This window comes from Lolium perenne, chromosome 3 (assembly GCF_019359855.2).
Source record: "Lolium perenne isolate Kyuss_39 chromosome 3, Kyuss_2.0, whole genome shotgun sequence".
Taxonomy (NCBI): Eukaryota; Viridiplantae; Streptophyta; class Magnoliopsida; order Poales; family Poaceae; genus Lolium; species Lolium perenne.
The window spans coordinates 180626827-180652294 of record NC_067246.2 but is presented as its reverse complement, the minus strand read 5'-3'; the positions used below and the strand labels follow the sequence as shown (position 1 = coordinate 180652294).

At 41.1% G+C, this 25468-nt stretch overlaps 2 protein-coding genes across 5 annotated transcripts; both read left to right on the top strand.

Moving 5' to 3' along the window:
- The first annotated feature begins 1395 nt into the window (after positions 1 to 1395).
- LOC127342751 (myosin-17) lies at positions 1396 to 14973 on the top strand. Of its 2 annotated transcripts, XM_051368759.2 has the most exons (39): positions 1396 to 1799; positions 3215 to 3343; positions 3593 to 3736; positions 3837 to 3982; positions 4075 to 4231; positions 4335 to 4393; positions 4509 to 4668; positions 4780 to 4929; positions 5012 to 5148; positions 5246 to 5392; positions 5482 to 5583; positions 5669 to 5726; positions 5915 to 6016; positions 7246 to 7280; positions 7429 to 7555; positions 7641 to 7811; positions 8357 to 8488; positions 8555 to 8664; positions 8755 to 8815; positions 9400 to 9577; positions 9736 to 9941; positions 10091 to 10210; positions 10274 to 10372; positions 10471 to 10692; positions 11395 to 11534; positions 11696 to 11810; positions 11902 to 11955; positions 12048 to 12128; positions 12305 to 12475; positions 12725 to 12877; positions 12973 to 13179; positions 13265 to 13405; positions 13486 to 13556; positions 13636 to 13735; positions 13806 to 13862; positions 13950 to 14006; positions 14093 to 14173; positions 14262 to 14344; positions 14434 to 14973. In XM_051368759.2, the coding sequence occupies exons 1-39, from the start codon at positions 1797 to 1799 to the stop codon at positions 14555 to 14557; spliced, it is 4590 nt and encodes a 1529-aa protein (XP_051224719.1). In that variant the 5' UTR covers positions 1396 to 1796; the 3' UTR covers positions 14558 to 14973. The 2 variants fall into 2 exon arrangements, with proteins under 2 accessions (XP_051224719.1, XP_071684352.1); XM_071828251.1 differs by having other exon boundaries at positions 10091 to 10372.
- Positions 14974 to 18106: 3133 nt separating this feature from the next.
- On the top strand, positions 18107 to 23097 carry LOC127342752 (myosin-17). Of its 3 annotated transcripts, none has more exons than XM_051368763.2 (19): positions 18107 to 18466; positions 18590 to 18714; positions 18810 to 19051; positions 19138 to 19257; positions 19373 to 19594; positions 19694 to 19833; positions 19935 to 20052; positions 20132 to 20206; positions 20525 to 20581; positions 20679 to 20840; positions 20927 to 21070; positions 21240 to 21365; positions 21449 to 21586; positions 21681 to 21751; positions 21914 to 22013; positions 22104 to 22217; positions 22294 to 22374; positions 22452 to 22546; positions 22727 to 23097. In XM_051368763.2, exons 2-19 carry the CDS (start codon positions 18603 to 18605, stop codon positions 22836 to 22838), a joined length of 2229 nt encoding a protein of 742 aa, XP_051224723.1. In that variant the 5' UTR covers positions 18107 to 18466; positions 18590 to 18602; the 3' UTR covers positions 22839 to 23097. The 3 variants fall into 3 exon arrangements, with proteins under 3 accessions (XP_051224723.1, XP_051224722.1, XP_051224721.1); XM_051368762.2 differs by having other exon boundaries at positions 18108 to 18466; positions 18593 to 18714; positions 21162 to 21365; XM_051368761.2 differs by having other exon boundaries at positions 18108 to 18466; positions 21162 to 21365.
- Positions 23098 to 25468: the final 2371 nt, after the last annotated feature.

Below are 25468 nucleotides of genomic sequence, written 5' to 3'. Positions count from 1 at the left end.
AGCGTGCCGTCTCCACGGGCAAATAGGGAGCAAAATATTAAGCACTCGTTGCTTTTTGGTACTAGCTGATCACAAAATTGCAACTTTAGTCACCCGAGCCGCTTCTTTGTTTTTGGGCTTTGCAACCTTTGGAGGTCAGTGTCGTAAAGACAGGACCACAGCTAAACGTCCCTTTCAGTGAGAGCTATACTATTTGTTCACTGTGCTCTTTTTGTCATCCTCTGTAAAATCTAGCCAATTTCTTGTAAGAAGACTACCAAGATATACTTTATAATGATTCTAATGCAGTAGATTTTATATTGTAGATGTCAATATTTTTTCGTAAATATTTGATCAAAGTTTATAAAGTTTGACTTTAACTAAACCTAAACGCGAAATAATTGTGAACGGAGAAAGTATAAACTGAAAAGAAAAAGAGTGGGGAAGGTTTGAACCGAGAGAAAAATTGTCACATTTTTTTATTGTGCTACCTAGTACTCATGTGCAACTTAGTTTTTCGTCACTCTAGTTTTGTTAAACCTATTTATATCAAGTGTGTGTGCATCATTTGGCAATTTAATTGTACCATCGACAACTGCATAGTTTATGCTAATGACAAATTTATCTCTTATATCTACGGTACAATAATTATTTTCTACTCATGGCGAGTCCTAGTGACTAGAGAAACATCAACCGTGTGCAACCAAATTATACTTGAGTGTTTTATCGTTGGAGTATGTGCACAAATCCTAAAACATACGGGACATCGAACTAGGAAAATGAATTTTGTGCCTAATGGTACTAACTTTCCATGTTCAAGTTCGATCTAGCGTTTTATCATTGAGCCGGATGTATCTGGAAGAATTTAGTAGGTTGCCTTCCCCTACTCCGGTCTCATTTATCGGTTCCATTGCTAGAAGGTCTCATTTATTATTAGAGAATAATATGTAAAAAGGTCACCCTTGCAACAAATTGCTATTTTGCTATCTATGCGGCATGCAAGACAAAAGGAAACGTAACCGACCTTGGCTATTTAAGATGCCGTGACATTAGACACTTACATGCAGTTTGAGTCCTGATTTGATCATGAAAGTGATCGCACAATATGAATCATATGCCACAAAATATATAATTGGAAACCTCATTTAAATACAGATACAATGATATACTCTTTCCGGCATATAACTCACATATATTTTACTGGTTAACTCATGGTTCAATGAAAGTGAGTGGGGGAGTTTGTAACTTTGCAGCATAAGACAATGCTTTAATGTACACGTTTTTCGTGATGTTAAGCATGGAGGATGAAAATGCAATTGCTACGAGTCCCTTCAAGGAAATTGGCTAAACTACAGGCCCTTCAAGAAAAAAAAATGCAAACATTTAACAGCCTAGCCGTCCGGACTCCGGAAACAGCGCATTTCAGGACCAAGAGCAGAATTCCTCGATTGTTCAAACGGAAGAAAACTAAAACAGCGCGTATTTACCATTTCGGCCCTCACCCCCTCTCCCTCCCCAACTCGCCGTCGCGACGCACGAAGCCGCCGCGCCGTCATCGCCGAGGGCGAAGCCACAGGTGGTCCAAGCAATCGCGAAGCAAACTGCGCGAATCGCGTACAAGAGAAGGGAAAGGGGGTGGAGGAAGGCGAAAACTCGCAGCAACCAGCTAAGCAAAGGGGTAGGTAACGAAGCGGGGAGGAGGCCGAGCGGAGCCAGTCCAGTTGGCTGGCGGGACGGCCGCCGACCTCTCCGGCGGCGGGATCCATCACCTGGAGCTGAGGGTTCCTGGTCCACTCCGGTCCTAGCCTGATCTGCCCATGGTACTGTCCGGATCGTATACTTGTTTAAGCTTTTCCCTTCCTAATTACTAGCTTAGTTGCCGTGCGCTTCGCTCCAAGTGGCTGCGGATCGGATAATCGTTGCTAGGGTTCGAGGTTTTCGATTGGTCCTCAAGGCTTGTGGGTGATATGGAGGAGTTCTCGACGATTCGGACATCGGAATTAATAAATTTATTTACTAGCCCATTTTTACTTAGGTTACGTGACGTGCCATAGTTCACAGTACACTAGGTAGAAGTATTGAGCTTGCCTTGGACCTATTTTAGTCTTTCTTAACTTGTTCAGTGAGCCACTTTCAAAGGAGCTTCTTCTCGTACTAGTCTGCGATAGGTAGTATGCTTTGGTGGTGAATTATTTGTACTGTAATCAATCTGGGGCGTTATTCTTAGTTAACTTTGTAGCAAAATGGTCATTTCCCGCGAACGACACAGGATGACAGAAATTATTAGCCTAAGCTCTCATTTGCAGCTAAGTTTCTTCAGCGGTAATGCGACACAGAAATGGAAACAGGTTTTAATATATTACCTTATAATGACATTTTTCTATGTGTTGTCATCTGCTATTTCTTTGCCTAGCTTCTCGTGAGTCGTGATCCCAGTCTCCCATAAGCTCTATTCCCCATTGTTCACCTCTCCGTTTTAGTATGAATGCATTTCCCACCTTTCTGTAGAAGCTAAGCTTTTTGGTAAAAATGTTTCGTGCATCACACTGAATATTGTATTAGACTATTAGATCCAAGAGGTCCTGAGTTCGAGTCCGTGTCAAAATCTAGAGTTGTAGAGAAAAAACAACTATGCCTGACGCCATGTTTTTCAAGAAAATACAAAAAAAAAAATTGTGTTTCGATGCATTGATAGAAGAGAGTTATTTACAAACCCTAAGAAGGGCCACGCCCGAATTTACAACACCACACCCTTAAGAGCTAAGCGCTGCCGGAAGTAGCACCGAAAGACCCATTGACCTTGCTTTCACCGATATAATCAGGCCTTGGCCATGATGCTCGCCGTCAAAGATCACCTAATTGCATTTCTTCCGAATATAGCAAGCCGTGAGCATGATCACTGACGAGATCTTCCTTGGAGAGGTGGAGGCAGAGAGGATGGACCAATACACAATTTTTTAGCCCGCAGCGCATCCGGGGGGGGGGGGGGGATGCAGAAACATAGTCAGGAGTACAACATATTCATCAGGCCTCAGTGTTTCATGCTTGGCACAGTCAGCACCAACTCAAAATATGATTTTCTTATCCATACTCTCACTAAAGGTGTATGACAGTTCACCAAGATGTCACGGTTCACTAGCATGATTGTGGTAGTCAGAGTAGATCAGCCATTAAATATCAGGTTACTCATAGTTCTGTTATGCCTTGACAACTCTTTGATTATTGCTACTTGCAGGGAACTCCGGCTAACATCATTGTTGGTTCTCATGTTTGGGTAGAGGACCCAACTCTAGCATGGATAGATGGCGAGGTTATCAGCATAAGAAACAACGAAGTTCATGTGCAGACATCAAATGGGAAAAAGGTACTGTTTCTGATTTCTTATGCATTCCACATATCTTTATCTTGTTATGAATTAATTAGACATTTTTTTCTTAGTAGTTAGCATATCCTTCTTAACCTCCTCTGACTGTGTTACATTGCTCAGTTTATATCTAAGAAAAAGGCACCTTACGGCCCTTGTCACTACTTACATATGATTTGGCTAGAGCATTAGGTTTATTTATTATGTGGCAGAATATGGACCGTGTATTTCATCAGTGCTTTTGTATAGGTTACTACGGACAGATCAAAAGTTTTCCCCAAGGATATGGAAGCTCCACCAGGAGGAGTGGATGATATGACAAGATTATCATACTTACACGAGCCTGGTGTTCTACAGAATCTTGCTACGCGTTATGAACTGAACGAAATATACGTGAGTTGTTATCTTTTGTGTCAAAAATCTTACTCTGAGTACAATTGTATAAATCGTATAACTTGCACCACACCTGATAACCATTCTGCTTCATTCTCAGACTTACACTGGTAGCATTTTGATTGCGATAAACCCATTCCAAAGATTGCCACATCTTTATGATACCCACATGATGGAACAATACAAGGGTGCAGATTTTGGGGAACTGAGTCCTCACGTCTTTGCCATTGCAGACGTTGCTTATAGGTGAATTATTTTTCTATAATATTCATATACATTTTCATACATGGCCCAATATCAATACCTACCTGATGCAATCTATTAATATGGGAAACCAGGGAAATGATAAATGAAGGGAAAAACAATTCTATATTGGTCAGTGGTGAAAGTGGTGCTGGCAAGACTGAAACAACGAAGATGCTTATGAGATACCTAGCGCATTTAGGTGGACGATCTGGAGTAGAAGGGCGAACTGTAGAGCAACAAGTTCTAGAGGCAAGAGCGTTCAACCTTTCTTTTTATTTGCTTATTACTAATTTTGGCTTTCAAATGGAGAACATATGCATTGGCGATTGTCTTATACCCAACAATATTTCAGTCAAACCCAGTTCTTGAAGCTTTTGGTAATGCAAAAACTGTGAGGAACAATAACTCAAGGTAACTATTTGCTCGATTGGTATTTTTTCTTCTGTGGAATTGTTTCTTCCTTTTTTTTTGGGATATCACGAGCTGGTTGTTTGGCATTCTCATTGGTTTCTAATTTTTGGTGAAGTCGCTTTGGCAAGTTTGTGGAGATTCAGTTCGACAAGACTGGACGAATCTCGGGAGCTGCTATCAGAACTTACTTGCTGGAAAGATCCCGTGTATGCCAAATAAATGCTCCGGAAAGAAATTATCATTGTTTTTATTTTCTCTGTGCTGCACCACCTGAGGTAGGTTTTCACACTGACTAACTATTACTACCTGTCTATTTGCCTTTTGGATATATAATTCAATGTAGTCTAAAAGGTCCACTTCTTACAATGTATTCCTGTAACTTGCAGGACACTCAGAGATATAAGTTGGCTGATGCTAGATCTTTTCATTACCTCAACCAGTCAAGCTGTATTGAGGTTGAAGGAATTAATGATGCAGAAGAGTATTTGGCAACAAGGAGGGCCATGGACATAGTTGGAATCAATGAGGAAGAACAGGTCCGTGTCGTATTATACTGAAGCTATTGAGAACACCTGTTTCAGTAATAATGACATAAACCATTATTGACTTATTTTATAGGAAGCTATATTCAGGGTTGTAGCAGCTGTACTTCATATTGGAAATATAAATTTTGCCAAGGGAACAGAAGTCGATTCATCTGTGATTAAGGATGATAACTCCAGGTTTCACCTTAACACTGCGGCAGAGTTATTGGAGTGAGTACATTTTCTCCCTTCAAAGGACATTCTGTACCTGTTATTTTCTACATTTTCTATGTGACCACAGATCAATGACTGCAAAAGTTTATTGCAGGTGTGATTGCAATAATTTGGAGAAGGCACTGATTACACGAGTAATAGTTACCCCTGAAGAAATTATTACTAGAACACTTGATCCCGAGTCTGCACTTGCAAGCAGAGATGCATTAGCGAAAACAGTATACTCCCGATTGTTTGATTGGTAATGATACTTTGGCAGAAAACTCCAATTAGATTTTTATCTACTTTCAAATCTTGACATTTTGCATTGTTACTGTGACCTATGGACAGGATCGTGGAAAAAATTAATGTCTCCATCGGACAGGACCCAAACTCTAAACAGTTGATTGGAGTTCTTGATATCTATGGGTTTGAGAGTTTCAAAATTAACAGGTTAGTGTTTTCCAACTTCATTGAATTGTAGGATTATTCATTTCACAGAATTTGCTAAAACAAGTGGCTGCATTCCTCTGAACAGTTTTGAACAGTTATGCATCAATTATACAAACGAAAAGCTGCAGCAACATTTTAACCAGGTATTTCATGGATTTGGTTTCGACTGTGGCTTTTATTCTTAGATATTTCTTTATTTTCTCGAACACACACCAAATTGCATGTCATTCTGTAGTAGAAGAAGAGCGCCGACAAGGCGCAAAAGTTACAAACTAGAACATAAAAGTACATATTTCTGACCTTGGTTTTAACTTGTGATGTTGTATTGCAGCATGTATTCAAAATGGAGCAAGAGGAATATACCAGGGAGGAGATAAACTGGAGTTACATAGAGTTTGTTGACAATCAAGATGTCTTAGACTTGATTGAGAAGGTACATAATTCTTCATTTTTTTAATACTATGTCATGACACACAAAATGCGAGGTATTTATTATGTAACTTATGAAAGCAAATAGAGACTAAAAGTTGAGCTATCTAGGTTATTAAGTTTTCCTTGTGAAGTTGGTGGGCGAAAGATAAATATTGATGAAATTCCCCCGAAGCCCCTTTTATTCTGTGGTAGTCTGGGATATGACGGTTTGTTCCTCTGGGGTTATATTGGCTCTTTTCTTGCCGTCATCAGTTCATCACTGTAAATAATGAAAAGTCCACAAGAGAATCACCTAATTAATTGTTCTTATGGTGACATGATCAGCAGATAGTCTGCTTGACGCTTTGCTTCTGCTTTGTTATCTTATAACAAACATATTTCTTGCGAACTTACGATAGCATAATTTTGGCTAGAAGAGGAACTTTTGTTCTGTAAGTTGGAAACCCTTTAGGCTCCAACATCTGTAAGTTGGCCAGTTCGATAAAGTTTCATATCATCATATGTAAACGAAAATTCTGCTTTATGCTCCTCAACTCTCGGAAGTATATCTTTCACCCCTTAATTCTAAAACGAGACAAAGCACAGCTTAAACTCTTAATACTGTTCACCTTTCACCCCTCGGTTGGTTCCTAGATGGTTTTAGGCTTGCTTTGACTGACATGGACTGTGCCAGCTCAGGGCACCTTTTCCCCAACAGCATGCCTGCTGCAAAGCTGTTAGTACAAAAGCTTTCGCATGTGGCATAACTACTTGAAGGGTGATGTACTGAAAACAGACACGTCTTTCCTGTGTCAGATAAAACCACTCTGTTGGGGTTGAGGGGAGTAAAGTGAATGGTGTTAAGAGTTGAGTTTGTTTTATCTCGTTTTAGAGTTAAGGGGTGAAACTTAGACCTTGAAAAGATTTAAGGGGTGTCAAATGGATTGATTAGGGTTCATGCTTAAGATTTAAAGATATATGATGAATTGACCCCTTTTTGTGATGCTCAACTAGTATACATATCCAAGAAGTAATAAGGTAGCTAATTGACCTGTACAAACTAGCAACTTGTGACGCTTGTATCCCCTTGTCGAAAAAAAGTTCTATTACGAGCCAAGGGATGTCTAAACAAGTTTTCAGAATTCGAGTAACGGAAACTAGAGCAAACATATTGCTTTTTGGCTCATTGCAAATATTCTGTTTATATTTTTGTTTATACAGTAGCACTAACGTGTGTTCTGCTATTTTCAGAAAGGCGGATTGATTGCACTTCTGGATGAAGCATGGTATGTTTTGGAACTTGTTACCATTCCAGCCCACTTGCAAGCAACATATATAACTTCAATTGCTATGATATCTAGTATGATTGTATATTATTTGAACTGATATCTGACATCTTGTGTCTTACAAAGTTTACCATATTTCTGTGTACAGTATGTTTCCAAGATCAACACATGAGACATTTGCGCAGAAACTATATACAACATTTAAGAATAATAAGCGATTTGTCAAACCAAAGCTTTCACGTACGGACTTTACAGTCGTCCATTATGCCGGTGATGTAAGCTTTCTTCATCAAATTGTGGTCATAAAGAGAAGTACAGTACCATACTAATTGGACAATTTTTTTTTTGTATCATCCACAGGTGACATACCAGGCTGACCATTTCTTAGACAAGAACAAAGATTATGTAGTGGCTGAACATCAGGATTTGTTGAATGCTTCTTCATGCCCTTTCGTAGCTGGTTTATTCCCTTCACTCCCTGAAGAGTCATCGAAGTCTTCAAAATTTTCATCTATTGGTTCACGTTTTAAGGTGAAGCTGTACTTGATTTTATTTTGCTCACCACATCCGTATAAAACTTTACAGCATTAAAAGGAAACTCACTCCTTTAGAAGCTATTTAGTGTATAGTTTATCAAGCACCAGTTGCCAATACATTCTCTTAGCGTTAGAAGAGTCTATGGATGCCACTATCACTTTGTCATCAAATCATTATTAAAAGATGCTAACCATGTTATGGTCTCTCTTGTTTTAGGCTTGGCCATGTCCCCTTACATAGTTCGTCCTGTCCCAAGTTAGTTGCATAAATGTTTGTTTACATGTATTTAGGTGCGCCAAATTATGATATTCTTAGATGTATTTAGTAGGGCCAATGAGAAAGTTGGTATTGTCTTTGCGACTATAATGAGTGCTTAAGTCTTTACTAACTGTTTCCTGTAAGCATGTTACAATTACAAATAATTATGATTTATCTTGGTTCAGTACTTCAAATAGAGAAAGTAAATCTTGTGATTCTCCTTAGTCCTTGTAGTGCCCTTGACTTACTTTCTGTTGGTATTCTTTCTGTACGATCCTCAGCTGCAACTTCAATCTCTCATGGAGACCTTGAGCTCTACTGAACCCCATTATATTAGATGCGTGAAGCCCAATAATCTCCTCAAGCCAGCCATTTTTGAGAACACAAATGTGATACAGCAACTACGATGTGGAGTAAGTGTAATATACTCGTTCATCATTCTTATCATACCATCAGTTGGACTAATACTGACTTTGCAGGGTGTTCTTGAAGCTATCAGGATAAGCTGTGCTGGATACCCTACAAGAAAAACATTCTATGAATTTGTTAATCGCTTTGGTGTTCTTGGCCCTGAACTTCTAGAAGGAAGGTAAGCAACCTACACAGAAACCAAAATAGTCCTCTGATAATTTATTTTATCTTTCAAATTAGTCACTTATTTATATATTCCTATGATCAGCAATGATGATAAGATTGCATGCCAAAAGATTCTGGAAAAAATGGGGCTGGAGAACTACCAGGTAGGACATGTTACCAGTATTAATTCGTTCCCTTTAATATGTAAATTTGCACCATAGGGATTCCCCTACGGTAAAGGTGTCAAAAATATGTTACCAGTATTATGACCAATCACTCGTTTCATTTGACTAAGCGGTGCTTAATACCATTTAGATTAGGATAGGAACCTAAGAACATTTATCACGACACAATGATTTCAGAGAACTGAAATAGTATCTCTTTATATTACTGGGCGTTCTTACGTCTTTACATACAACCCTGAAACCGAACTCCCAAAACAATATGTGAGATGTTTATTCTGTGATTCTTATCTACTGTCCTATCTGTGACGTCTTGACATCTATAAAAAAAAAGAGGGTGCCTCAGGAGCTGCTTCCATCTTCCAGATGTGGATTGCAGCACATGGGTGTTGGAATGTTGGATGAACCACCCATCTCTCAACATTACTAGCCATTTCTTCTTTTCAGTTTAATACTGTTGCTTGCATACTTGCAAATTCAGCAAACTTAATCATTTAGTGTAAAAAAAATGGAAGTAGAATTGTGTCGCTCTTAATTCTTATGTAGTCTATTTGGTTGATTTCCAGATAGGGAAAACAAAGGTGTTTCTGAGAGCTGGACAGATGGCTGATCTGGATGCACGAAGGACAGAAGTGTTAGGAAAAGCAGCAAGAATTATACAGAGATTAATGCGTACATATATTGCACGGAAACAGTTTGTTTTGGTTAAAAGATCAGCAACACGTCTACAATCTTTCGTTAGAGGTATTGGCTTCTCTGTGTGTGCGCGCACAGCTTAAAGTGTCGATCTGCTGGCCGATGGTCCATGCAGGCAGACTGATCGTGATGTCATATCTTCTAATGCAGTTGTTGTAGTATTCTACAGATTTCATGTGCTCATCCTTTCCTGTGTTGTAACCCAGGGACGTTGGTTCGTAATTTGTACGAGTGCATGAGGCGAGAAGCAGCAGCAGTGAAAATACAAAAGAATGTGCGTCGTCACAAAGCACGCGAATCTTATTTACTACTGCAATCAGCTGCAGTCACGCTGCAGACAGGCTTAAGGGCCATGTCTGCTCGCAAAGAATTCAGATTCAGAAAGGAAACTAAAGCAGCTATCCATATCCAAGTATGTCCTGCTTTAATCAAATTCTCAATATATTCATCTTTTTACTAAGCATTCTATACCCTGAGCTCCATCAAATCTCTGAAACTTCACTATTCTCTACCATGACTCATTATATAAACTCATCTTGTGATATCACATTTTGAATGCAGGCTCGATGGCGTTGCCACAGAGACTATTCACATTATAGGAATCTGCAGGGAGCAGCTCTTACATACCAGTGTGCCTGGAGACAAAGGATTGCAAGAAGAGAGCTCAGAAATCTCAAGATGGTAATACCCTACCCTTTCCATGACCCATGTGCCATTTCTGTGTTATTCATGAACCTTCTGCAGGCTGCGAGAGAAACAGGGGCCCTTAAAGAGGCCAAGGATAAGCTTGAGAAGCGTGTTGAAGAGTTAACATGGCGCTTGGGACTAGAGAAGCGATTAAGGGTACCTGTGATTTGTTCATTTGAGTCCTAGTACTTGTACTGGTGACCTCTTTGGATTTTAGTAATATGGACGTTTATGCTTGATGTTCATTTTTGCAGACTGACCTTGACGAAGCAAAAGCTCAGGAAATTGCTAAGCTGCAAGAAACAGTGCGTGATATACAGCTGCAAGTTGACGAAGCAAAGGCCATGGTAGTTAAGGAAAGGGAGGCAGCCAGAAAGGCAATTGAAGAAGCACCTCCAGTAATCAAAGAGACTCCTGTATTGATCGAAGACACTGAAAAAATTAACTCTCTAACAGCTGAAGTTGATGAACTGAAGGTATGGTGACAGCTGAATCATTTTGTACACTTCTCATGTAGTTATTTTTATTTATCTGGCACTCCCTCCATATCACAAATAGATGACGTTTTGGACATCGACATGGTCTTGAAGATGTGACTGACCACTAATTTCTGTTGAATATATTTATAAAACCAAAAGAATACTGATATTCTAGAAGTACTTTCTGTGACAAATGTATACATATGATTTTCAGATTTCTGATCCTAATAATTAAAATGGTACTCATAGTCAAAGCTTTAAAAGTTTGACCGAAGACATGTCCAAAACCTCACACATTTTTTATAGAGGGAGTACCTGGTTAATAACAATTATGCAGAGTCAGTGCGCAACATAACATAACCCTGTGTGTAATGTTTTGGAAGAAGGTCATACGTAAGTTTTTTTTAATGGTTATGTACGACATTTCGTTGACAGAAATATTAAACTCTACCTTCATTTGAACCTGACACTCTGCTTTACTCTATAAGATTGTCCCACCTTGTGCTTACCATATGTTCATCCGAACAAATGTTGTCACCTGTCTCTATTTACCCTGGAGAAAAAAAGCGAGAGTTCTGCTGCCTGTCAAGTGCTAAGATTCTATAGTGATTAAACTGAAGGACGACACAGGGTTGAAATTCAGAAACTTTTGTTTGTTTTATCATAAAGTCAAACTTATGCTGGATTTTGATTTCACAGGCTTTGCTCCAAACTGAAAGGCAAGCGACGGAGACTGCAAAGAAAGAACATGCTGAAGCTGAACGGAGAAATGAAGAACTAATGAAGAAATTCGAAGCCGCTGAGAAAAAGATCGAGCAACTTCAAGATACTGCCCAGAGGTGCAATCCAAATAAAACTACCAGTTATTGTTGTAATTTTGATTTAATGTTTTGCTTGTTAAGGAGGATGCCTCCATTTATACTTTATTAGCATTTTAACACAGTATGTTTTATTCTGCATAAATGAATATTTAATATTATTATCATGCATATGTAAACAGGTTGGAAGAGAAAGCAACTAACATGGAGTCTGAGAACAAGGTGCTTCGTCAGCAGGCTGTTGCAATTTCTCCTACTGCAAAAGCATTAGCTGCATATCCTAAGTCTCCTTTCCAAGTATGTCATGTCCGTCGTACTTGTATTCTGTACAAATATATTATATATTCATCATAATGACCTAATATTTCAAATTGACTGACTATATTAGCTGAGAACTCCGGAGAATGGGAATGCTCCAAATGTGGAGGTGAAATCATCACCAGTAAGTGGAAAGAACATGGCCATACACATGACTTACAAATAAATGCGTAATTGACATGATAAATAACTCCTCTGTATGACATCTTTGTGCAGGATGTAACCCCCATCCCACTGAGTCTCAAAGAGCTGGAAGCTGAAGAGAAGCCTCAAAAATCACTTAACGAGAAGCAACAGGTGTGCTATTTGTTGACTATACTTTGTTTGTTCCATCTTTCCCCTCGAAAGAAAGTTATGCACCTTTTTTTTGTTTGATCCGGAAATTGTATCATTTGTGTCATTCTAACGAGATCTCCTTTTCACCATATATGATTTTTGTAATTAACTTTCTATATCGAAATTTTGTGCTCCAGGAAAACCAGGACCTACTAATCAAGTGTGTATCACAAGATCTGGGATTCTCCAGTGGTAGGGCTATTGCAGCTTGCGTTATATACAGGTGCCTTCTGCACTGGAGATCATTTGAAGTTGAAAGAACTGGTGTTTTTGACCGTATTATTCAAACAATTGGCACTGCTATAGAGGTAGGTCATACTCATCACTTTTTGTCAGAAATACATTCAAACTTTGTTTAGTTTGATTTAATCATGATTTGATATCTTAGGCCTTCACGATGGTCCTTGAGTAACACATATTAAGTAAAAGCAGTAGTAACATATATTGAAATTTTAAAATGCCGCAAGAACACAGATTTATATTCTCATTTTCCATGTTATTTTGTATTGTATTGCTATAGCACTATATAGTCAAGTTTGAATTCTTCCTTTCCAAAGGTCCAGGACAATAACGACAAGTTAGCATATTGGCTCTCCAATTCATCCACATTACTGCTGCTACTACAACGGACACTGAAAACAACTGGAGCAGCTGGACTCACTCCTCAGAGGCGAAGGTCAACTGCTGCATCTTTTGGGAGGGTTTTTTCGGTAAAAAACATCTTTCTCCTATCCAATTCTTTGCTTCTCGCATTCTATTTTATAATCTGACAAATTCTTAATTTCATCACTGCTGGAAACACAAGGGAATTCGAGCTTCACCACAAAGTGCTGCGCGGCCTTTTCTTGGTAGTCGTTTGATTGGAGGACTAGGTGATCTCCGTCAAGTTGAAGCCAAGTATCCTGCTCTGCTTTTCAAGCAGCAGCTTACGGCCTTCCTTGAGAAGATATATGGAATGATTAGAGATAATCTGAAGAAAGAAATATCTCCATTGCTTGGTCTTTGCATCCAGGTATGATTGTTGACTCTAGAATTCATTTTATTTCACAGAATAAGAGAAGACTTCAGGCTTTATTTTTACCTTCACTTGCTTGCAGGCACCAAGAACATCTCGTGCAAGTCTGATAAAAGGATCTCGTTCCCAAGCCAATGCCTTGGCCCAACAAACTCTGATCGCACATTGGCAGAGTATTGTGAAAATATTAACAAACTACCTGAATATTCTGAAAGCCAATTATGTATGTAACCTAAAACTGTAAATGGAAATACTAATTTTGAGGGAGAATATGCATTAACATGTACTTATTGATATGCACAGGTCCCTTCGTTCTTAATCAGCAAGGTGTTCACACAGATATTTTCGTTTATTAATGTTCAGTTGTTCAATAGGTAAGATACGCCTCTTGCTCTATCGGCGGTACATTTTACTTCCTCCTACTAGTATTATAAGATATTCCATATCTTGTAGTCTGCTTCTCCGGCGTGAGTGCTGTTCATTTAGCAACGGAGAATATGTCAAAGCTGGATTGGCTGAGTTAGAGCAGTGGTGCATTTATGCCACCGAAGAGGTAGGGGTTAGTGATTTTTTTTTTTCCATTGTGATATTTAATTTGTGTGCTAATTTTATGTGGTCTATAGTATGCAGGTTCTTCCTGGGAAGAATTGAAGCATATTAGGCAGGCTGTTGGATTCCTTGTATGTGTTCTATACTGATTAGAAGTTCTATTTGCGACGCTCTGAGTGGAAGTTGTATAAGCTAATGGGTTATACTTGTCCTATTAGGTAATTCATCAAAAGCCAAAGAAAACATTGAAAGAAATCACCAACGATTTGTGCCCTGTAAGTGAATTTTGACTCAGTTTAGCTTTGCCAGTCATTAAAACATATGTTGGTTATGAATTGTCACATGTTTTGGGAACTTTCAGGTCCTCAGCATACAGCAGCTATATCGAATTAGTACAATGTATTGGGATGACAAGTATGGCACCCACACAGTTTCGTCAGAGGTAAGCTTGTTATAGTTAGTTTAATTGCTGGTCTGTGTTCCTTCACCACTATAGTTCTGTTTTTAATGGTGAAACAAAATGATTGTAGGTCATCTCAAGTATGAGAATAATGATGACAGAAGACTCGAACAATGCAGTGAGCAGTTCTTTCTTGTTGGATGATGATTCAAGGTTATTTTCTGGTCCAGGTTCAGCAATTAGTTTATCACAGTTATTTCATGTCTTTGATCTAACATTGTCCATGATACTTCAAACCACAGCATTCCATTTTCGGTGGATGACATCTCAAAGTCAATGACAGAAATCGAGGTAACGGATGTTGATATGCCACCATTGATACGGGAGAACTCTGGCTTTACCTTCCTACACCAAAGAAAGGATTAAACGGGTGGTCCTTCCCGCTTATGAATCTCTTCCACATTCCTTTCCCCACTCGACGTGTGAAAAGATCATGTACATATATGCATGCCATTTTTTTTTCCTACAAATCAAATCTAGTCTGGTCAGGGTAATTGTAGATCAATTTGATATTTCTGGTTAGGTCATCCGTTTGATTGATTGGTTCTTTCTTCAATTTGGTCTCCCTTTTTTTGGGAGCTCAATTTTATATTGAAATTGCCAGGGGTCGGATGCCCCTGGTCAGGATCGTGAGCTGCTTTTGGAAAAGCTCGTGGTCCTTTTAGCCTCTGGAAAGGTTTTCCACAGCTACGAGTCGGTTATTTGTATTGTCCATTTCAATCCTCTCTGTATTGTGAATTGGCATGGAAAAGAAGATCATAGCTGAAAAAATTGTCACTGTATTTTTTGTGTACTCTGCTTAGAATCTTGTATCATCTGCTCTTCGATTCACAATCATACATTGGAGTTTCATCGTTATCTGGGCATGTACAGATCATAATATTCTTCAAGTTCACATAGCAGATCATATGTTAATCCTGTAGATATCGGCACACTTTATTTTTCTTGAGATACTTTGACTTAATTAGATTCAGATATAAGAATTACCTCTGATGCCGCTCCACACACCTTGATGAAGTTGCTATGGTGACAATGTCCGCCAGATTTGTAGGATCAAACCTAGGATGGTCGTTCTACACTAACATATTTGTACAGAAATGCCACGATGGCGCACTCAAACCACTATGGAATCCTACGGTAGCCAGCTTATCACCAATATTGTGAGGCAAAATGATTTGGACACATGGAAAGGCATGTCTTATGACCTAAGTGTATGTGGGAGCCAACATGCTTTGATAGAAGCCACTGCCCCTTACCAATTTTGAGTGTGGCTCAAAACTGCCGCCTTATCAATTTTGAGTGTGACTCAAAACTATGTCTAGCGGAAGCCTACACGGTTAGTAAGTGGTTGGAGCTAGGGGGATTGGATCCGACTGGCAAAGGTTGGACCTTAGCCGGTTAGGGACAAGAGGTGGGTGGGACCCATACCGGCTTAGGGATAGGGTTTCGGAACTTGGGTCAGAAGTGAGTGGCGCCTCACCCACTCCCATCCTATATAAAGGTTGGGGTGAACACGTAAGAGACATCGCTAACCGGTCTACTTTCCCTATTGTCCTTCTGTGTCGGAGGAGAGGCTAGCACCTCATTGGCGCCTCTCGCCGGAGGTATGATCTAGGACAATGAAATAAAAGATACATAAGCTAATAAGAGATGAATAAACTTTGAGGCCCGTGAACATGAGAAACTACCCATATAGGAACCCGTTCAACCTAGCTAATGGATCTATACTCCATTATCCCCCTTTAGCACGAAAACACAAAAAAAGGAAGTGGGAACTAGGCGATGCTAGCGCAACCTAACTACTCCTCATCACTCTTTTCGCTTGCTTCATCCTCATCGGCTTCACATATCATTTTTGACTCTTAGAAAGAATATAAAAATGTTAGAGACTTCACATCTCTTTTATACCTATTGGTCTTAGAAAGAATATGAAAATGTTAGAGACTTCACATATCTTTTTTTGACTCTATTAAGAAAGGCCCTTCGCTCAGGGAAGAAATGATTACCGTGCACTTAATTGTATTGTTTTAAAACAAAATATTAAAAACATATTAGCATTCATTGCTCACATCAATGGTTACATAGTTTGGGGCTCCATTGCCCTTATCATTGGCACATTTAACTTTATTCACCATATCAATTTTTTTTTCTTCATTACAACCCTTAAATTCACATGTTTATCCTGCATCTTTTTCGCATATTTATTCAACTCTTTTTCTTTCATTTTTCCTAAAAGGTGTCTGCACATGTCAAATTTGAGGAGTGACCTAGCACTATCTAGTCCCCCTTGAGCTATGAACAACACAAAGCATGAATGAAATTTTGAAGTTTGGCGCAACGATGAAAGATTAGTTGAAATAACAACGAAATACGATGAATATATAGATATGTTGAATATAGGTGGAAAAACTTTGGCTTTATATTGGATGTACAAGAAAACATATCATGCTTAGTACGAGAAAGTATAGCAACGGGGAGGTTGATTGATCAATAAAAGAAGAAAACTTGCAATATGTGTCTCAATGCATCTAGAATATGCAACAAAAATACAAAATATTTATCAATTGCAGAAAAGTAAATGTTTCCTCTACCATTACTAATTAAAGAAACTAACAAATCAATTAAGCAAATATGCAAAAATATCTCTCAACATAAACAAATCATACCCCAAATAATAATTTCATTAATCTTAACTTTCACACTCGAGCACGGAATGTTCTCATTGCTTGAAACCAACTCCATTTCATTATAAGAACATAAATACTTACACGCATGGGTGTGGGTGTTTTCGTCACCGTCCATTTATTTCTTGAGATTCGTGCTCACCATGGTAGATGAAAAGATTCCCTTCTCTCTCCTCTTTTTATCCGAATCTCAAAGCACAACGGACGGTGACGGAAACATCCACATCCATGCGCGTAAGTATAAAAGTATTTCCCATTATTTAATGATGGTGTGTCCAAGATAACAAAAGGAAACATAAAGAAGCTCCAAGTTTAATGAAGTAATAATGGTACTCAAAAAACATATTAGAAAGTTATCAAACTGTTAATGATTTCATAGAGACTTCGGGTGGGGGGGGGGGGGGGGGGGCACCGAAACACACCTCTTTAAACAGTTAATTGAACAATGCTTTTTCTTAACTAATAAAAATAACTAGTCTCTTGGATCATTAAAAGCACTTAATTAGCAGACTATGGTATCATTTGGATGCGCATCCTCTCACTGGAAGTTATTTTTGTAGTAAATGTTATAAATGCGACAAGCAAATAATGAAAAATGGTAAAGAAAACACAGCAGAGACATAGGATTTAACGTGGAAACCCCCTCCAACACGGAGAGAAAAAACCACGGACGGCAGCCAACAAATAGTTCACTATATCGGGAAGTGTTTACAAACGCCGGTGGTTGTCTTATAATCTGATAAACCCTAACTTGCGACTTACAAGAGGTATATATATAGGCGGTAGCATCGATCCGTACCGCGGGCTCAAGCCTCCGGCGATGGGTCTCACTTCGCTAGTCAGAAGTTAGCCTCCCTTTGGTATGAATTTGGATCACATTATAACCGTAAAAGACCGGTGAGCTAATCACCTTCCCTTCCACGCCGTACTGCACCTCCATTACCTCTCTGGCTGTGACCCCACTCCCCGATTCCATTCTAACTTTACAGAATGTACCACCTAGCGTTCGTTTTGGCTGCCTACAGACACCTCAAACTGCGGATTAGTCAGACTAAACTTTTTTTGTGAAAAGAAAAATGAAATGGGATAGTCTGAAGCATTCCAGCTGTTGGATGAGATGTGAGCGCAGCTTCTACTTGACGTGCCTATAATAAAACGGTTTAGTAGTTGAGATGCATTATTTGATCCTCTGTATTTATATTTATTAGTAGCACTATCAGGGCACTGGCCTACACAGACCTTTGCCAAGTTCTCCTTCTGGTTCTTTCGTTTTATTAGACAAGAAATGCACAAGTTCCTGCTTGCATATTCTACTCGAAAATATTCAGTCCCCTCCTATTGATTTCGCTGTCGGCGCGCACCGCTGAAGTTTCCCAGCTGGGAACGACCCCCGGATTTCCTATCTCCCTTTTTCCCTTGTAATGGTTTGAGGTGGCATGTCCTTGTTCCATGGTAAAGAGCAAGTCAGGGCAGGGGAAGGGAAAGTAGCTCGCCAGGAGAGGCTTTGACAGGAATGATGCAGCTGCCAGCTGCTGCAAGACGATGTGATGTCTGCTCGTGAGATCGATCGAGCATCTGGTCTCACACGCTGGTAAGCTAGCTAGCTTAATCGATCATGTGATCTTACGCTCACCTACCCACTCTATCGTGTAAGTTCTCCATCAGTATGTTGATCCCCGAGATCTCACGCGCATGATCTATCTGCAAATTGAAGAAGAAGAAGCTTCATGGAGATCATGGATGGAGATCGGAGGAGGAAGCTAGGCGCGATCACCCGGCCGGCGCTCGGTCAGGACAGCCCGGCGCGGCGTCTGATCGCCTGGCTGCAACTTTTTTTCAGTGCGTCATCGATCTTAGCTCGTTCTCAATTGCCGCATCGATCGAGCTAGCTCATGATCCGTCGACATGCTCTTTTCTTTGGTCGTCTTTTGCAGAGGATTTTGTTCAGAGGTACGGCTGGCTGGCGAGGTGGGACGCCGCCGGGCGCCCCGCGTTCCTCCTCCTCTTCGCCTTCTTGGTCCAGAGGCACATGCACCGGTCCTATCTGTCACAGCAGAAGTCGCGGCTGCAGAGGCAGGTCACCGCCGCCGTCACCGTGCAGGCGGCATGCCGGGCGATGGCGGCTCGCCGCGAGTTCTCCCTCCGGAGGCAGACCAGGGCAGCCGTATGCATCCAGGTAATTAACATCAATACAATGATGCAGTCAACTGTAGTACTATGTGTCGTGTGTGGCTCTTACAATGAACGTTTTGTCGTGTAAAGGCGCAATGGCGCGCACACAAGGAGCTGTGGAGCTACCTGACGATGAAGAGAGCCTCGGTGATCTGCCAGTGTGCTTGGAGGCAAAGCATTGCGAGGAGGCATCTTGGCAAGCTCAGACTGGTCCTCTCCTGGCTACCACTACCCATCTTCTACTGCTCACATCGCCACAATTCTTGGTGTGTTGGTTTGTCATGCATTTGAGTGGCTGGTCATCTGAATTTGTTGAAATGTGCAGGACAATGTTGAGAGGCAGAGGCTTGATGAGATCTCCAGACTCCACGAGATGGTGGATGTGCTGCAGCAGGCGGTCGAGGACGCGGAGGTGAGGGTGATCGCCGAGCGGGAGGCGGCAATCAAGGCGATAGCGGAAGCGCCGCCGGTGATCAAGGAGACAGTCGTGTGGATAGAAGACACTGAGAAAGTTAACTCGTGGAATGCTGAAGTTGGGCGCCTGAAGGTCTGTCGCGCCAATGCTCCATCCAGAGATTTTACAATGTGCTATGGCTTACTCCAAATAAATACAGATACCAACTGCTTCTTGCTTTCCGTGCTGCAGGCTTTGCTGGGAGCAGAAATGCAGGCGACCTTTGACGCCAAGAAGGCGCTGTCAAAGGCTGAACTGAGGAATGAAAAACTGGCTAGGTTGCTTGGAGTTCAGGAGATTAAGAACAAAACGCTGCAAGATTCCCTCAAAAGGTCTTTTTGTGTGTGTGCATGTTTACCCTGTCGCACAATCCACTCTAGCTTGCTGTGTGGAAATGGTAGATAATTCGGATTTTTTCATTCGTGTTTACCAGGATGGAGGAGAGAGCTTCCGATCTCGATGCAGAAAACAGAATGCTCCGACAGGCTGTTGCGTCGGCCCCTGCTATCAATTCACCAGCTAGTGAAAACCATAAAGCACATGAACCTCAGGTACCTATAGTCACAAATTATTATTATTAATATTATTTATGATCAGTGTACCAAAACATTTCTGTGTGCATGTTGACAGGCAACTCCAGAGAATGGGAAAACAACAAACGGTGCCATGAAGCCCATGATAGTGGACAGGGACTGTGACATTCCTGTATGTATAATACTAGAATTTGTTTTATCGGCATTTGAAAATTTGCTACAGGACACCGTTATTTTCTGGCGTTTGCCAAAACACACCGCTCGATTCTGTCTTTGTCAGGTACCATTACAATTTTATGGCACATTTGCCTGAACACACCATTCGGCCAGGTGTGTTCTGGCAAATGTGCCACAGAATTGTAATGGTACCTAGCAAAGACATAATCGAGCAGTGTGTTTTGGCAAACGCCAGAAAATAACTTTGTCCTTTAGCAAATTTTCCCTTTTGTGAAATGCATTGCTAATTTGATTCGGTGGGATCTCTAATTAGGATAACAATGCTGAACTGCCTACCTCAAATGATTCTGAAGCTGAGAAGCAGCAGCAGGTAGGATTCATGGTCTGAACTTTTGGATAAGCTTGGAGCATTATCACAATTGACATGACGCGCCTTTGCAACATTTCTAACGTTTCTGAAAATCCAGGAGCTTCTAATCAAGTGTATATCTGAAGATCTGGGATTCTCGACCGGAAGGCCTATCGCTGCGTACCTCATCTACCGTTGTCTGGTCCACTGGAAATCGTTTGAAGAAGACAGAACCACAGTTTTTGACCGCATCATTCAGAAGTTCAGTGCTGCAATTGAGGTATGTCACAACAGTATGCACAGCTCACACTTCCTATGGTTTGTAATAAATGTACGCATAATTTGATGTCGTTTCTTTCGTGCAAGGCACGGGACAGCAATGAAACATTAGCATATTGGCTATCCAATTCATGCACATTGCTGATGCTTCTCCAAAGGACACTGAAAAACAATGGTTCGGCTGCTTTGGCGCGTCAGAGGCGAAGAACATCGTCCCTCAACTCACCCAAGGTAATGCTGTAGAAATTCTCATTTTATCCTTAAGTGACGCAAATCATTGAAGTTGGAATTATGTACTCAATACCAAGCTGGAAAATTCCAGGAAAACCAAGCTCCTGGTCATCCTGAGCGTTCAGTTTCGGATGGACGGCTGGTCGGTGCACTAACTGACATTTCCCAGGTTGAAGCCAAGTATCCGGCTCTTGCTTTCAAACAGCAGCTCACGGCATTGTTGGAGAAGGTCTATGGAGTGATCAGGCAGAACCTGAAGAAGGAACTGTCCCCTCTGCTTGGCCTGTGTATTCAGGTAAGTATTGTGCATCTCGTAAGTTGTCGCAAACGTTCAATGGAATAACCGAAATTTACAATGGAAATATAATCCTTCTCTAGGCACCAAGAACATTCGTCGTAAGCCCTAGGGGATCAGGCTCTCAAGGATCAGACATGGCACAGCAAGCCTCCATGGCACACTGGCAGAGCATCATCAAGATACTGACGAATTCTCTCAACTTTTTGAAATCAAATTACGTATGTTCCAAAATGCACAAACTATACTACAGTACTGTTTACTGTCGTTATTCGAAACACGCCTCATTTCACGCTTTTTCCATTGCATTTGCAGGTGCCTCCGTTCCTGATCTGCAAGTTGTACACCCAAGTGTTTTCATTCATCAATGTGCAACTATTTAACAGGTAATACATGCATAACTGCTACTGTTCTTCACTCATATATATCAAAACTAGTAGCATGAACAGATGAGCCGCGATACAAACTTTCGAGTAATAAAGTGCCCTTTGTCGAAAAAAAGAAAAGGCTCACATGATAGTTTTTTTTTTTTTTTGGCTCAATTGCAGTCTCCTGCTACGGCGTGAATGCTGCTCGTTCAGTAATGGGGAGTATGTTAAAGCCGGACTCGATGAGCTAGAGCATTGGTGCCATTGGCTAACGGAAGAGGTGACAACATTTTCTCCACTATTGTTGCAACACAGAGATATCTTTGGAAGCAGGTATTAACCAACCTAACCAATCTTGATCTGAAAACAGTATGCAGGTTCTTCCTGGGACGAGCTGAAGCATATTCGGCAGGCGGTCACGCTTTTGATACTCGAAGAGAAGCACAGCAAGTCTCTCAAGGAGATCACTGAAGACTTCTGCGCAGTAAGTCTGAACCTGCATCTATATATAGCCTTTTTAAATTAAACATCGTTCTTATGTGTTTCTGTCTTGCCAATAGGCACTTAGCATGCAGCAACTATACCGGATCAGCACGATGTACTGCGACGACAAGTACGGAACCATGGGCATCCCGTCAGAGGTAGGCCACTCCAATATACTTACGATTAGCAGGTTGCATCTTTCATCACTTACTGGACTGAATGGTCGAAACTGCAGGTCGTTTCGAGCATGCGAGCCAAGATGATCGGTGGATCAAGCAGCCCATCGGTGCAAGATGACATCAACTCTTTCCTGCTAGACGATGACTTCAGGTTCCCGCATGATCCTCCTCCCCCCATTTTCCATTAACTGACTCCGTTTTGAATCAAGACACTTAAACGGTTGTGTGCATCCTGGTTATGCAGAGGCTAGATAATTGCTTCCCAAAAGTAATAAAGCATCCTTTATCGAAAAAAAATTGGTACTGAAAGTGGCTGTATTTTTTGCCGCAGCATACCTTTCTCCGTGGACGACATCTCGAGGCTGATGGTGCACGTTGACACGGCGGATATGGATCTGCCGCCACTGATCCAGGAGAAAAATGGCTCCCCGTTTGAGCTCTGAAGTGAAAGAAGAAAACACGGCCGATGATCAACACGCCCTTTTGGTGTTGTAGTGATGTTGTATATAGCGCCACAGTTTTGAGTTTTGGGTACATAAAATACATCCATACATGGTTGTTTTTTTTTAGTTTCCTTTTGGCTGATTTTTGAGCGTGGAGTGATTCAATGGTTTTGCGTGTGCAAAGTTGTAAACAAGAAGTGAGCTGTGTGTAACTATGTATAGTCATGAAAGAAAGAGAAAGGAAGGAGATTTTGGGTTTTGGTCGCTGAGGAATGAGGAGGTTGATGCTTGCAAGCCAAGCATACGTGCCCTGACGCATATGTGTATATCGCCACATTTGCTATGATGAAGGTGTTGAAATTGTATACTTTTCTGTCATATTCGATCGTTTTCCAAGTCGCCGTTTGAGAATCTGTCACTTGAAGCTGACGCCTGTGTCTGAGCCAATCGTTTGCTTCTTTGTTATTCTGAGTTTCTGACTGACCCTGTCCATGCGATCTGGAACCCGCCAGCGCATAGATGGCTGATCGCGAGAGGAGCTTGATCGACGGGCCGCTGGTAATACCTGAGCTGAGCAACATCGGTGGCACTGTGGCTGACAACGATGCAACAGTGATGCAGATCAAGAGCAGGACACCTGCTCACAAGTGGAATCTTGAGAAAGAACTGTTTGATTGTCTAGCTAGCACCTACTGTAGCAGAGTGACGCAGAGAGCGTGCTCGGGCTGAGTTCTAGTCGTAGTGCAGCTCTTGCTAATTAATCCAGCAGCTCTTGCTAATTAATCCAGCGCGCAACCACCCGGAGGTAGATAGGAAGGAGTAGCAGTTTAGCGCTGCGTGATGCACGTGCGCGCGGGATGAGTCTCGTAACAGTGCAGGTAGGCCTGGCTGAAACATGGATCGGTTTTGATCATGCGACAAGTATGTATGATGATACAGGAATCAGGAGTGGAGCTGGGGGCGTGTGCAGAACCGATCAGCCGGGACGAGCCTCCGGTCATGCAAAAACCATTCCAACCTTGGCAACGGGTGCCATGATAAGAGGCAGGGTTTTTTGCATTGCAATATCGCGCAATCGGTGCAGTGTATTGTGTAGCCATCACAGCTAGCTAACCGTAGGACCAGCTGGCCAGTCCGTTCAGCCCGCCTCCCTGGCATGAAAACCGTCAACGCAATTGGGATGGCGAATGCCATCACCGGTTTTGCTTTTGACTAATCCAGGTGCACACAACATTAATCCAGCTAGATCGTGGTCGTGGCGGTTGATAATAACAAAAATTATTACTAAAATCATGATTACGCTAGAGACAAAAGTTTCTGCGTGTTATCTTTGCAAAGGTATAATCCTCACAAAAATCTTTCTTAGGAAGTGAGAGAGAAGCAGTATAGTGGGCTTTCAAATGAGAGGTTTTTCCCGTGGAAGGAGAGTGTCATGAATCAATGAGCTGAGAGCTCAATACTTAGAGGTATTCAAGCACCGCTTTCGCCTTGCCTTGAGAAGGATTTGTTTAGGTCGTTTCTCTAGTAAAAATTGGTTTTGCTTTGGCTGACTCTCTTGAACATACCGTCGGTTTGCAAAATGAAAGATGGCCATGATGAATGAAGCTGGATTCAAACAGCCCACCGCTTTTATCAAATGATGCTATCCTCACTAATGAAAGAAATAAATCAATTAAATAGTTTGAGGCTCCTCCATCGGCTGCGAGTGAGGGAGACGCCTACCAATTCAAGAGACCCTTGTCCTTCATCAAGCTCATAAGGATGTATTGATGGATCACCCTTTTGTTTAGAAAGTGGTGTCATGACCGTGGGGCAGCAACCTCCGCCGCCTTTCTAGACCCTGGAGTATGATTGACCATATCATTAATCAAGTGGTCTTAAGCGCTCAGTGCATCCATACTGAACTCGAATGTGCGCGCTTTGGAAGAGAAAGTAATGCCGCAAGGCGTAGAGTGGGGGGTCATACACATATACCTTAAAATCCATTCTAGATGGAATCAAAAAGACATATCTGGTAGCCGGGTTGAGCCCCCATTTTTGATCCATCTACGAAGCCTGCTTCTCCATAATAGAAACACATCAAAAGTCAGGTAGGGCAGTTCGCTTGAGTTGCTCAATCGTCCCCTTTGCCCGGTGCCCATGCCCTATTTTTTTCTATTCAACTGATCCTCTTAGTTTTTTCCATGTGATCGGTGATCCAATTTTACTAGCAGTGGCGTGGAAAAACCAACCTTAGTGACGTGGATTTGGCATGACACTAATCTCGCGTCAACGGTATTTGGTACATGTGGTGTGTCCCTGGCACTCCACATGTATTTGACACGCCATAGGTACTAAATGGTCTAGTGGCGTGTGCGTCAGTAAGCCACACCACTACTGTTTTTTCGAATTAAAACAAAATTCTTGCTTTATTCAAGTTTACAGCAAAGAGAAATACAAGAAGCACAACAGAAATAGATTATTACCATAGTCAACAAGATTTCATATTGGTTAATCAAATCCATGCATTACTAAAGAACATGCGAATTTGGTTCGAACAAAAGAATAATAAGCAAATATACTCTAGGTTCATAAACAAACAAGGAAGCACCACAATTTCCGCACTAGATACTGCTAATGACAAAGAGAAT

Coding starts and splice junctions, on each gene's coding strand:
- LOC127342752 (XM_051368762.2), top strand. CDS start 18,603: ATGGAGATCATGGATGGAGATCGGAGGAGGAAGCTAGGCGCGATCACC. Junction 20,207..20,524: donor ACAGGGACTGTGACATTCCT/GTATGTATAATA, acceptor ATCTCTAATTAG/GATAACAATGCTGAACTGCC. Junction 20,582..20,678: donor AAGCTGAGAAGCAGCAGCAG/GTAGGATTCATG, acceptor CTGAAAATCCAG/GAGCTTCTAATCAAGTGTAT.
- LOC127342751 (XM_071828251.1), top strand. Junction 3,737..3,836: donor ATGAACTGAACGAAATATAC/GTGAGTTGTTAT, acceptor CTTCATTCTCAG/ACTTACACTGGTAGCATTTT. Junction 4,394..4,508: donor GTGAGGAACAATAACTCAAG/GTAACTATTTGC, acceptor TTTTTGGTGAAG/TCGCTTTGGCAAGTTTGTGG.